The sequence below is a fragment of the Gymnodraco acuticeps genome, unplaced genomic scaffold (assembly GCF_902827175.1).
Source record: "Gymnodraco acuticeps unplaced genomic scaffold, fGymAcu1.1, whole genome shotgun sequence".
NCBI lineage: Eukaryota > Metazoa > Chordata > Actinopteri > Perciformes > Bathydraconidae > Gymnodraco > Gymnodraco acuticeps.
Window position 1 is genome coordinate 1,114,882 of NW_022992250.1, and position 14,165 is coordinate 1,129,046.

A 14,165-nucleotide genomic window follows, 5' to 3' on the forward strand; every position below is an offset into this window, starting at 1 on the left:
AAAAGATGGCCATTTTGGAAGCAAGAGCCAATCCAAAAAGGTGAAAAGGAACAACAGCAGCCAAGCTACCACATCCAGCAACCCCCAAACAGATCCACAGCTGCAATCATTTCCATTAGCCATTGCAATGGAAATATTTGGACTAAACATTGCTCTTCCACCTGCCAGCACCCAGCTAACATCACTGCCCCTCCACCCGTAACATCACTGCCCCTCCACCTGCCAACATCACTGCCCTCCACCTGCCAGCGCCCAGCCAGAGGAGAGCAAACAACAAAAACAAGCAACGTGTCCCGTCATGTACTTGGAAGTTTGGGTTGGCAAAATGGAGTATGAGAGGGACTTGAAAAACCTTGGTGGCTCTCTACTCCTGTTGTTACAGTTGTCTTGGTTACAGCTCTCACGTGTTTTTTTGTTGCCATTTCCACATCTTTAGAAAATATGAAATAAAAAATTGAAGTGAAATCAACCTCTTCTCTGGAGAACAAACTTTGATTTCTCTGTCTTGTGAGTTTGCAGTCTTGCTCCTCCACCTGTAACATCACTGCCCCTCCACCTGCCATACAGTAGGTTACTAACAAGATTACTTATATAATACAGTGATAGAATACATGTTTAGTATGCTTACTTATATAAAACAGTAGTATTAAACTTACCTTGTGTTTTCACACTCACTTAAGTCCCTCTCCCTTTGCCATCAATCCAAAATCAGCTGAGCTGCAACATTATACAGGCAGGTAATAATCAACATAATCACAAGGACACAATATGGCTCTGCTAAAAACACTCACTCTTACACGCACCAAAGTTATATTTTGTTCTAATATTTAACTCCCTCCACCCCCGCATACAATCCCGTTTAGAAGCCCCTCTTCTGTAATTCAACAACGTTGCACCAAATGACATTAAGAGAACGGAATTTACAATTAAAAGGTTGTTCAACGTCTGTTGCTAACTTGCTTCGGTATCCTAGCTTGATCTGTTATCTGTAAACGTTTTAGGGATAATCCACTGACATCCTTTAATACACATGTTAATTTGAATCAGATGTACTGATAATATCCGCAATATAAATCTTTAAACTTCTTCTTACCTTTAAAAGTCCGTCACGAACGGTTATTATGCTGCAACTCTACCGCTCTGCTAGCCTTGGCGCTAACTTCCGGGGAACGAATGAGAGGCTCCACGATCCGCCATTGCTGTAAAAAAGTGGTCCATTGGAGTGAACGGAGATGTCATAACTCTTCTATTATACGGCTCTGGGCTACATGCACTAGGGTCTGAGACGTACTTCCACCTTAGCCGTTATACTGCTCGGACGCTTCCGGGTTGCTTCTGGTCTGCGTAGCTGAGCGTCCACAAATGTTTTACTGTTTAAATCTGTGGTTTAAATATGAGTCGACGGAAGATTTTCAAAACGGAGCATTTGCAAAGACAAGTAAATAACTACTCCGAGCACTGCTGTGTCCCACTTTGTACGGCGTCAGCTAAATTCAACGGCGTCCTAAGTTTCCATGGCTTTCCGACCGAACTCGAGCTGCGAAGACAGTGGCTGGTTAAAATACGACGCGATAACTTTACAATCTCCTCTCACTCCAAGGTCTGCAGTCGTCACTTCGCTACGGATCAACTAATAGAGCCAAAAACCCTTGATGGCCGTAGGAGGCTTGTGAAAGGTGCTGTCCCAACTCTGTTTGAGTGGAATCACTTCACTGCTCAAACACCGCGGGCTAGTGTTTGGGAGAGAAGGGAGCGGCCCACTGAACCAGTCTCTCGGGAGGAGCAGGAAGAGCACATCGATGTCCGTGACCATGATTACTGCTCAACCCCTGAACCAGCTTCACTGGACATGTCCTCTCAAGCTACAGAAGACAACACCAAAACATTGGAGGATCTGCAGAAGCAACTGCAGGAGTTAAGAGTCCAGCGAGAGTGTTGCTTACAGCTGTTTGCTGGCTCCGACGACAACATCCGATTCTATACCAGGTAATGTTTTGGCTACATTCTATCCAAGTTTTTGAGATGGGTTAGTTTATAAATAATCCTGTTTACCTGCCGTTTGACTGCTGACTATTTGCATGCAGTGTTGGAATAAGTAGGCTACTCAACTTAACTGAAGTATAAGTACAAATACTATGGTTTGAAAATACTCCTGAACTGAACATGTAGAATCATAAATCATGTGTTTTCACAAGTAACTAGAAACTATGAAGGTTAACTAAATGTGGTGGAGTAAAACATACTAATACTAACAACATACTGATAATACTTTACTACAAGTGGAAATCTTCAAAACCTTACCAAAGTAAAAGTACATGTCAATATCCACTGCGTTTCTCCCAGTTGCACACTTAAGAATGAAGAGTAAAAGTAGTCATTCTGTGTAAAATGTTCCCTGTATGTTTTAGATTATTATTACTGCTGCTTTAATGTAGTTGTTACATGTTACTGATGTATATTACTATACCTGCACCAAGTGCCTTCTTAATCAGTCTATTTGAATTGTAATGTATTATAGCAAACAAGAGGAAAGCATTAGCCCATGTGTTACAGTTAACGAGTCAATTAATGACTGACATGTGTCTTTTGTGTACAGATTCCCGAGCTATAACCACCTGATGGCCTTCTGGTTTTTGATTGAGCCTCCATTTATAAAATGGTTCGTGTTGCAAGAGCGATATCAGCTGCCAAGAGGAATGAAGAAGTGGTTACACACGCACGTCCATCAACGGTAGGCTACATTTCTTTTAACACACAATCTAAACACAAACTGAAAGGAAAATGTTTCTCCAACATTTCATTGCTTTCGTGTGGGCTAAAAGGCTATAGTACTCAATCCTTTTTGAATACATCAGAGAACTAAAACAACTTAATGTTTTTCCCATGGTGTGCTACACTCATGACATTAATATATTACCCTTTTTTTGTTTATCTTCCAGAGACAGCTGCTTCAGCCAATTAACGAGTTCTTCCTTTTTCTCTGCTTCCTGTCGGTGGGTTTGAAAGAGAGGGACCTTGCAAACCGCTTCAACGTACACCAGTCCACTGTGAGCCGCATCATTGCAACATGGACGAGTTTTCTTACAACTTTATTGGGGTCACAGTGCATCTGGCTTACACCTGCAGAAGTTCAAGCCCACCTCCCAGAGGCATTCAAAGATTTCCCAGACACACAGGTGATCCTGGATTGCACAGAGCTGAGGTGTCAAACACCATCCTCACTCCTCCTCCAAAGTGAAATGTATTCTACATACAAATCTCACTGCACCATGAAAGCCCTGGTTGGCATAGCCCCACATGGCGCAGTGACATTTGTTTCCAGTCTGTATGGTGGTTCTGTCAGCGACAAGGAGATTTTCAAACAATCTGGAATAGCTGCGTTGTTGACTGAAAACATGGCAGTGATGGTAGATAAGGGCTTCCTGATCAGCGATTGCTGCAAATGCAAGGTGTACTGCCCACCTTTTCTGTCAAAGCAGAAGCAAATGCCAGCCTATCAGGTGAGGGAGACACAGGCCATTGCCAGACTGAGGGTTCATGTGGAGCGTGTCATTAGGAGGATAAAAGAGAACAAACTTTTTGATGGTGTCATCCTCCTGTCCCATGCCTACAACATCAACCAACTGTTTGCAGTAGCATGTATGCTGTCAAACTATCAGAACAAAGCACTGGTCAAGAAATGGGTGAAATAAGACAAGATGATGACACCTGTGCAGGTAGCTGTGATTAAGCTGGGTGAGCACACCGTAATCCCGTGTTGCCTGACACACGCTAGTGTTTTGTTTGAATAAATGGTAAATGGTAATTACAATGCGTTGATTTCTTACAAATGCACTGATTTACTTTTCATTACACAAATCACTTCACTTTATTGTCTTTTTAAATACAATTGTATATTTATTTACATATATGAAATTTGACAAAAAATATATATCAAAAACAAAATATTGAAATCACATTTTGTTGTCATTCAGAACACATGATTGAGGGATTGCCTCCTAAAAACAATGATGGCTGAGCCAGGGTCTAGCAGCTAACTGCTTACAGAGTTAACAATGGCTACAGTGCCCACTACTTTTTTAATGACAGGTACTTCGGCATGTATGTGTAAAAAAAAAAAAAGTCTACTTTTTCTCTGATTGCTCTTTGCACTTCTGGATCTGTGTATATTCTTTGCACCAGGTAGTCCTCTTGTGCCCACACTACAAAATCACACCACTGCATCCCAGATACAAGAAGTTGACCCTGTACTTGCCAGTAATAGGCATGGCTTTTCTTGAGCTTAGGGGAGCCACATTCCATCTGCACATATTTGCAGTCGACATAATTTGGGACATTGGGACATTTGAATTCAACAAGGCCAAATTGGGGATATTCTGTTGGGTCAAAAACAACTCCATCAGGGGAGGCACAAAGCCAGGGCGTAGAGGGGTGAATGACAAGGCCACAAGGGGAGTAGTTCACGTTTGCCAGTCTACTGTATTCAGCTGCTACTGTGGGCTCCATTTCGGCACCTCTCCTCATTTCTGCAGTCTGCCTTGTACCTTTGAGTATTCGCTCTGCAAGAGAGTTAGCAGAGCTCTCACCTCTGACGTGACAAATCTCTCTAAACCTAGAGGCAGTAACCCTGGGTTTGCGGAGCAGATGCCACTCTGAGCTAGAGCTTTGCTCACGGGTAGCCTCCTCAATTTTGTGAGACATTTCCAAATCAACAGATAAGCTGTTCATATGTAGTTGCTCCTCTTCTGAGCACACCAGCGGTAAATCACATGGCAAGATCACATACCCCTCTATGGGCAAGTGGGGTGTTGGTGGTGTGTCAGTGTGAAGTGTGGTGTACCGAGACGTCAAAGCAGGCATCTGATAGGACAGAACACTGCCCTCCTGCACAATCCCGAAGGCACTTTCCACAAGGGGCTTGTCAGGTCTCATGTTCATTGTGGTCACAAGCGGCCTGTCTTCAATGCTGAATGCTGAGTATGCCTCCGTAACTCTGAACAGGCAGGGATCTGGTAATGGCCCCACCATGCCTCTGTAGAATCCACTCCTACAAAGAATGGCAAAGACAATATAGCACATTAATGTGACAATAAAGGTTAGGAATACAGCACCAGAATTATGAATTTTAAAAACACAGGAAACACAATTTTCCAGCTAAAATTACCTTACTCCAGTCTGCACCATCCTATTTGGTACAGGCTTGGTGAAGACCATGGAGTTGATGGGCCCTGGCTTCACACCCTTAAGGAAAAGACAATTACTGTTCGTTGAGTCACTTTAAAACAAAAATTCTGTGAAAGATTACAAGTATTTGAACCTCATTGAAATTACCATTGTTCGCGGCTTGTGCCATTGCTGTTCCGATTCAGTACAGCTATGCACAGGTGGCACAACTGGCATGTTCAGTTCAGTGTAGTGTGCTGTTTGGAACAGCAATGCTACTGTGTGATTGCACAAACAGTTCCTGCAACACAGGAGCACTGGTTGTGCGTGAGCACCACTGGTGATGAATCACGAAGCGTTATCTAAAAAAGAGAGAAGAAATACTAGTGATTAGTAACCTCACTTGTTACTATGAGCCAGGAGGTTATTATGAGTAGAATTATTGGTTATTTTTACTGACCCATTATCCTAGAAGAAGCATGTATTCCTGAATGCTTAGTGTTACCCTCTTACCCTACAATACCACAATGAACTTTCTTTGGAAACTAAGATGCCTTGAAAATTGTATTAAAGCAGTTTTTACTATATATTTGAACCCCCAAACTTACACATCCATAATCAATGTAATAATATCTGACCAATCAGCTGTGATAAAGCAGAGAGAAGTAGGACACTGTTGAGATTCCCTTAAGGTAAACTAATGTTTAACTGAACTGAAACTCAATAAACAGGGGGGAACAGTGTCAATGCTGCCTGCCTACACTCAAACTGTGTGCTGTCTCGCTCTTCCGCATTGACCTGTAGCACAAGGCTCTCACGCTGACCTGCCCTGTCAGCCTGTCTTTATTGGACACTGAATGAAGAAAAACAGAGCAACAGCGTTAGATCTATACTCACGTCAACACATCTATGGCAACATTGCTTTACAAAAGCTGATACCATTATGCAGTGTGGCTAACAACAAGACAACATTGGCTAGGCTATAAGGCTATTACACGATAGTATTTGTTAGCAAAATGGCTAATGTTTTAAATAATTAACACCAGAAACAGTACATAGCGTTACCCAGAGCCCTATAGTAGTCTACTATAGTAGTAGTATAATAATAATAATAATAGTAGTTATGCTATAGGGCTCTGGCGTTACCTAGCTTTTGACAGCTAATGTTAGCGTAACCCGGAGCATAAGCTAGCTGGTTAGTACCGGTTACCTTCTTACCTTCATAGTTGTGTATATATGACGCAGCATATAATTTGAAGCCTTTATTGAGTTTGCTGGCTGGGGCTTTAGTCGTCCGGCAAATCCGAAGCTCTTGTAGGCAGCGGGTGTAGAAGGTCGTCATTTTCAAACAGGAAATGAATCGGCCGCTATGAGTAGAATGCGGAAGTGACTGTGCATGTAGCCTATAAGGCCTTTGCTCTCCAAAACAGAATCAGTGCTCCCTAATGGCTGCAAAAAATAATTGACTTTTTTCTCAGGTCAGGACAACAATATGTTTGTTATTTTCCCACTATGTCCTCTCAATTCAAACAATTACAATTACACAATGTCTTGAAGTATGGAGACATCATGGAAGTTATTGTCCTCACATCATTGTTGTTATAACCAGTGGCGTTTCTAGGTGTACAAAACTGGGGGGGGCAGAAAGAGGTCGGGGGAGAGAGAGAGAGAGAGGGGGGGGGGGGGACAGAGAGAGGGAGGAGAGAGAGAGGGGGGACAGAGAGAGGGGGGAGTGTCAAATTACATACTGAAGACCACAGGAGCAACACTGTGAGCGCATACATTTACGTACACAGCGTGGGGATGTCATAGTAATGCACCTTCATACATGGAGTAAAGGTCACCATCACAAAGTAATTCTTAACAATAACAACAACCGTAATGCTTTAGCATTAAAACACCATAGACTGTAAATATAAGGAAAACACATACACTCATCATCGAGGTCACAATATCAATCGATCCAGCAGAGGCAAAACACAGAAGATCAACAAAATATATGACATAAATGAACTTACCAAAGCTGAAGGCTCACTTGAAAAGAAAAGCGGCACGGCGGTCCTTCCTCTGACAGAATGTGTCTATCACTTTGGGGATGAAGTCCTGTAGTTGCTGGATCAACTGGCTTTCAATTGAAAGCATGGCCAATGCGTTAAGTCGCGGCTGTCCCATGGTGTTGCGAGTGAAAGTCTTTATCCTTTTGAGGGTGGAAAAGTTCCTCTCTGACTCGGATGTCGTCATCAGAGTTGTCACTATTATTTTGACCAAAATAACAGTCTCAGCAAACGTTTCCTCCAAGTTGTTCTCGTGAATGGATTTCAACAGAGACAGGGCAGTGTTTCCAGTGTGAAGCTCACTGTGGCGGTAGAGCGTGGTCAGCTCAGACTTCAACTTCTCCTTGTTTCCCAACGCAGGCAAGGCAAGGCAAGGCAAGGCAAGTTTATTTATATAGCACTTTTCAACACAAGGCAATTCAAAGTGCTTTACAAAAAATGAAAGAGATTAAGAAAATGGCATTTAAAATCAGTCATTAAAAAGAAAAGCTAATAAAATAAACATTAAAAGAAAAAAATACATGGATAAAAGTTACAGTGCTGTCAATTAAACATTAAAAGAAAAAAGTACATGGATAAAAGTTACAGTGCAGTCTAAGATATGAATAGTTCAATTAAAAGCAGCGACAAAAAGAAAAGTCTTCAGCCTGGATTTAAAAGTAGTCAGAGTTGCAGCGGACCTGCAGGTTTCTGGGAGTTTGTTCCAGATATTTGGAGCATAATAACTGAACGCTGCTTTACCATGTTTAGTTCTGACTCTGGGGACAGAAAGCTGACCAGTCCCTGAAGACCTGAGAGATCTGGATGGTTCATAATTTAGCAGGAGGTCAGAAATGTATTTTGGGCCTAAACCATTCAGTGCTTTATAAACCAGCAGCAGTATTTTGAAATCTATTCTGTGACACACAGGAAGCCAGTGTAAAGACTTCAGAACAGGAGTGATGTGATCCACTTTCTTAGTGTTAGTGAGGACTCGAGCAGCAGCGTTCTGAATTAGCTGCAGCTTCCTAATAGATTTTTTAGTGAGACCTGTGAAGACACCATTGCAGTAGTCCAGTCTACTGAAGATAAAAGCATGGACAAGTTTTTCCAAATCCTGCTGTGACATTAGTCTTTTAATCCTAGATATATTCTTTAGGTGATAGTAGGCTGATTTAGTAACAGTTTTAATGTGACTGTTGAAACTCAGGTCAGAGTCCATGACTACACCTAGATTTCTGGCTTTATCTGTTGTTTTGAACATTGCACACTGTAGCTCAGTGCTAACTTTTATACGTTCTGCCTTGGCTCCAAAAACCATTACCTCAGTTTTATCTTTGTTTAATTGGAGAAAGTTCTGACACATCCAGTCATTGATTTGTTCAATGCACTTACTCAGTGTTTGAATTGGAGCATAGTCTCCTGGTGAAATTGTTACGTAAATTTGTGTGTCATCTGCATAGCTATGGTAACTTATTTTGTTGTTCTTCATTATCTGAGCCAGTGGTAGCATGTAGATGTTAAAGAGAAGAGGCCCCAAGATGGAGCCTTGAGGAACCCCACATGTCATATTTGTCAACTCAGATGTGTATTTACCTATAGAAACAAAGTTGTTTCTGTCCTTTAAGTAGGATTCAAACCAATTCAGAACTGTTTCCGAAAGTCCCACCCAGTTCTCCAGTCGGTCTAGTAATATGCTGTGGTCAACAGTGTCAAACGCAGCACTGAGATCTAATAATACTAACACTGAAGTTCTGCCACTGTCTGTGTTTAAGTGGATGTCATTAAAGACCTTTACAAGAGCAGTCTCAGTGCTGTGGTTTGGACGAAAGCCTGATTGGAACACATCAAAACAGTCATTTAAATGCAAGAAATTACTCAACTGTTGAAAAACAACTTTTTCAATGATTTTACCTAGAAATGGGAGGTTTGATATGGGCCTGTAATTGTTCATTACTGAAGCATCTAGATTATTCTTTTTTAAGAGCGGTTTAATGACTGCAGTTTTCAGGGCCTGTGGAAAAATACCTGAGTGAAGAGATTTGTTTACTATATGAAGTAGATCTGAGGCCATGCAAGGCAAAACATCTTTGAAAAATCCTGTTGGAATAATATCAAGGCAGCAGGAGGAGGATTTCAGAAGTTGAATAATGTCCTCTAGGTTTTTATCATTAATCTGATGGAATTGTGTCATGATGTCTGAATTGATGTTAAGTGGAGATAGGGACAACACATTTACTGTTCCTGATGCAGAGGCACTGACTGCTTGTCTGATTTTCTGAATTTTGTCAGTGAAAAAGGAGGCAAAATCATTGCACGCCCTGGTGGATAGAAATTCAGAGGCTACTGACACTGGGGGGTTAGTTAGTCTGTCGACGGTAGCAAACAAGGCACGTGCGTTGTTTTTGTTTTTGGTAATGATGTCAGAGAAGAACGATTGTCGTGCGTTTTTCAATTCCAAATTATAGAGGCCAAGTCTCTCTTTATAGATTTCAAAGTGAACCTGGAGATTTGTTTTTCGCCACCTGCGTTCAGCTTTTCGACATTCTCTTTTTTCTGTTTTCACGGTCATGGCCTTTCTCCATGGAGATATTTTCTTGCCAGACACTTCCTTTACCTTAGTTGGAGCAATGGCATCTATAACATTTTTAATTTTTGAATTAAAATGATCTACTAGCTCATTTACTGAGATGTTGGCAGGGGCAAGTGTGGAAGAGAAATTCTGAGTAAACATTTCCCTAGTGTTTTCAGTTAAATATCGCTTTGTGGTTACCTCTTTTTGAACATTTTTGTGAACAGAAATAGAGCTCTCAAAGAAAACACAGGAATGGTCAGAGAGTGCAACATCAGTCACCACAACCTTAGAGATATTCAGACCCTTTGAGATAATTAAGTCCAGAGTGTGCCCCTTATTGTGCGTGGGCTCCGTCACATGCTGAGTCAGTCCATAGCTATCAAGAACACAAAACAGTTCTTTAGCCCCTCTGTCCTGGGGGTTGTCAACATGGATGTTAAAATCACCAACAATGACTAGACGGTCAAAGTCAATACACACTATAGACAGCAGTTCAGTAAAGTCATCAAAAAAGCTTGCACAGTATTTGGGTGGTCTATAGATATTTAGGAACAGAGCTCGAGAGGAGCATTTCAGCCGGAGGGCCACATATTCAAAAGAATCAAAGTTTCCATAAGATGTCTTCCTGCATTGAAGGGCATCATTGAACAGAATAGCAACTCCACCCCCTTTCTTATGCATTCTTTCCTGACTCATAAAACTGAAGTTGGGAGGGGTTGATTCGATAAGAACAGCTGCACTGTTATTTTGTTCAATCCAAGTTTCTGTTAAAAACATAAAATCGAGATTGTGCTCAGTGATAAAATCATTGATTAAAAATGTTTTTCCTGCTAAAGACCTGACATTTAATAAAGCTAGTTTAAGTTTGTTAAACACACTATCAGTCATGTTTTTTGTAACAAGCTGTGGCTGACATGCAATCACTGCTAAATTAGATACACTCACACAAACGTTTGAGCGCTTCCTGTTTCTATGATTCACCGCTCTTAATCTATTACCTATCAACACAGATATCGGCAAAGCTACTGGCAGGCAGGGCCCCGACATGTCCTTGAAAGAGTTGAGAGTGCCATACGCCCTTGAGCCTGGACCCATCAGGCCACAGTTTCACGGCGCAGTCAAGCTCAGGTGTAGGAAATGACAGGACATGCTGTGGGAAGAATGAGCTGTCAACAAGCTTTGCAGCGATCAAATGGTCACTCTGTGAGAACCTCTGTTCCACCTGTGAGATGACTGTGTCACAAGCCTCCTTCATCACCGGCGCTGTGCTGCTGACTCGTCGGCCTGGCTCGTCTGTTCCATCATGAGCAGTGGCGGCCAATGCATCAGTTTTCTGCCTCATTTTCTGAACATTTTCCTTGAAACGGCAGAGCGCACTGTTGATCCCAGGTGCATCGATGCTTCGTTTTTGCAGAGTGTTGTATAGAACATCCACTTCTGGCATAAGCAACGAAAAAAACTCCAGGAGCTGCATAAATGCTCGGTCCCACAGTTTCTTTGACAGGCCGTATGCCTCACTTATGGTGACCGCATCCCATCCTGGTTGTGCGCGTATATGCTTCATACACTGAAGTAGTGCATCTCGGGTCTCCCAAACCGCGTTCACAGTTCTGCTTTTAAAGTTCCATCTCACAGCCGGTGGCCGTGGGATGCGTCTCTGTGTTGCCTCTGCAAGAGCTGCAACACGTTTTGGAGCACCGGAGAAAAAAGTGGAAAAAGCAGTTAGATCTGCAAAAAACACCTTCAGGATGCTCATCCTTGCTGAACACAGTTGCTGCAGGGTCAGGTTCAGTTGGTGGGTGTAGCAGTGAACAAACTGAGCGTTTGGGTACGTCTCCTTCATCACCGTCTGTACCCCGCGCACGTTACCGCTCAGGACGGCCGCCCCGTCATAGGTCTAAGCGATTAGCTTTTCTTTCAGCTTCAGGGGTTCCAGAACAGCCTTGATGCTGTTAGAGAGACCTACACCAGTTTTGTCCTTTACTTCCACAAACTCCAAAAAACGCTCTGTAACTGTGAGGTCAGGCATAATGTATCGCAGCACAATCACCATTTGCGATTTACAGGAGACATCGGTTGTCTCGTCGGCCTGAACGGCAACAAATGATGTGTTGTCCACTTGCTTGGCTATTTCCTCCCTGTACACATCATACATGCAGTCCAAGAGTTCATTCTGTATGGTGCTTGATGTCCCTTTGAAAACAAGCTGAGCTTCGTAGTGCCGTTGAAGCCTGGAATCGCCCTCACACATTGTCTCGAAAATTGACCTGAATATCCCTGGATTCAGAGTCCGCCGACTCGTTGTGGCCCCGCAGTGCTGTCTCACATTTCCCACACAGTTTAATACAGGTGATGATCCGACCAAGCACGTACCTGTTTTCTTCCACCTTCCTATTATGAGAATCAATGCCGCGTCTGTAGGCGCTGTCAATCTGAGCTGCAACATTCACCCTTCCAAGTAATCCCAATTTTACGGCATTTTCCAAATGACTGTTGCTGCTCTCATGCTTCATTGTCCTCTCCGAAAGATGCTTTAAGTCCTTGTAACCTGTCCTCGACCAAGTACCTTGATCTTCATCAAAAAGCAGGCAAGGAAAGCAAAAAAGGGAATTCTTCTGGATGCTCGCCGTTAGCCATTTCTTTTTAGCAAACCACTCAGCGTTAAACCCACGTTTAACTTTGCCCGCAGTCTGGACCATTTGGAAATCCGGTGGATGGTGGGCACCGAGGCGCTTTACCTCCAGTTTCTCTCCGAGACTAAGTGTCTCAAATGTGTGCTCCAGTAAATGGTCAACTTCATTCATTTTCTTTCAGTTTTTTACTTCTTTTAATCGCTGGTGATGTTAGCTATATGCTGATCTCTCGTCTCCTCTTCAAACTACACGTGACGTTTCGCAGCACTGCACACGTGAGTACTTACAGCCAATCAATTCTGAATTATGTGAGATGACGTATGGTGGGGATGGGAGCACTATGCCCCTACGGTCATTATTTTTTTGCCACACACATTAAATAGAAAAATACTCTGAGCATGCGCAGTGTAGTTTTTACAATCACCGTTCACTTAGACTGTGAGAGGGAGGGGCAGGATCGGGTTTTGTCCCACATGGCTCTAAACAGCTCAAAACGGCACTCTAGACACTAATTAGAAGAACACAGACTAAAACAGAAATGTACAGACGAATCAGATTATTAAACATGACCTTAAAATATATTTTATATGTTTTTTTATTTATTTTTTTGTATTTTTTTGTAATCATTATTTGTAATACTTTCTTCTGACACTAGGTGGGGCTGTGCCCCACCTGCCCCTAATGACCCGCCGCCACTGGTTATAACAGTCAGCCTCTCCAGGTGATATTATTTCATTGTTCGTCACTTAGGAGGTCAAAACCAGTGAAAAGCAATAACATATGCAATAACAATGATAAATTGACATTGAAAAACTAAATAACATTAGCAATAAAAAGCAGAATAAAAACAATTAAGGTAGAACAAAAATAAAAAGTTAAAATATTTTAAAACAACGTAAAATTAAATAAAACAGTATAAAGAAAATTCAAAAAACCCAGTTAGAATGCAATTAATATTTAATAATAAGTTGTTAGTTGAACCAAGAATGAAAATAAAAGTGTAGCAGACAAATTAAGGACAATGTAAGGTTTGTTGATTATGAAAGGGTGGAGACCTGTAAGCATTTTGGTTAAACACATTAACATATATTATAGGCCTATAACAAAGAAAGAAATATAAGCAACATGAAAGGTTCTAGCATATAAACAATGTTTGCATAAGTGCTTATTCACATTACAGGCCTACAGGGGGCCAGACAATATAAATGTACATCATGGCATGTTGACAGAGCTTTATACTTTGCAGCTGCTCTTATTTTAGGTAGGTAATATGTTCCAACACTTGCATTTGCAGATGGAGGGATCCTATACTGTAACTTACAGTCAAATTGATCATGTGCAGCCTTCAGGCAGCACTGAATAGATTTGAATCTCTTTACACTGTTAATTTTAAGAGCACACTTCCTTCAATTACAGTCCCAGGGGTTGGACAAGATTAAACTACTTACTGATTTACTTTCTGATGCAGAACTTGGAACAAAGCAACTGCACTTACATCCTCCAACAAAGAGAATCGATATCTGAATCAGATGAAGAATGACTTTAGTGCAGGGGAACAGAAAGAATTTGTCTTTGTAACATCAGCGCAGGAACACTTTGACAACTTGCAAGGAAAGATACATACAGCCTCTTTATTTAATGTGAGTCTACCAACTTTAATTTTGCCTTTTAATTTCCCTTTGCCGTAACACTGTAAATGTCCCCACTGCGGGGTGAATAACGGATTTCTGATTTATATACTATATACTTGATTCAATATTG

General features: G+C 41.8%; 2 protein-coding genes across 2 annotated transcripts; one reads left to right on the forward strand and one right to left on the reverse strand.

Annotated features, from left to right (window-relative positions):
* The first annotated feature begins 1,235 nt into the window (after positions 1-1,235).
* On the forward strand, positions 1,236-3,800 carry LOC117540086 (THAP domain-containing protein 2-like). The gene is made up of 3 exons (XM_034206537.1): positions 1,236-1,986; positions 2,597-2,731; positions 2,940-3,800. Exons 1-3 carry the CDS (start codon positions 1,394-1,396, stop codon positions 3,001-3,003), a joined length of 792 nt encoding a protein of 263 aa, XP_034062428.1. The 5' UTR covers positions 1,236-1,393; the 3' UTR covers positions 3,004-3,800.
* A 324-nt stretch (positions 3,801-4,124) lies between these two features.
* LOC117540148 lies at positions 4,125-6,110 on the reverse strand. Its single transcript, XM_034206679.1, has 4 exons — positions 5,332-6,110; positions 5,165-5,241; positions 4,252-5,047; positions 4,125-4,202 (listed from the first exon to the last, which is right to left on the reverse strand). The coding sequence occupies exons 1-4, from the start codon at positions 5,398-5,400 to the stop codon at positions 4,125-4,127; spliced, it is 1,020 nt and encodes a 339-aa protein (XP_034062570.1). The 5' UTR covers positions 5,401-6,110.
* Between the last annotated feature and the right edge of the window lie 8,055 nt (positions 6,111-14,165).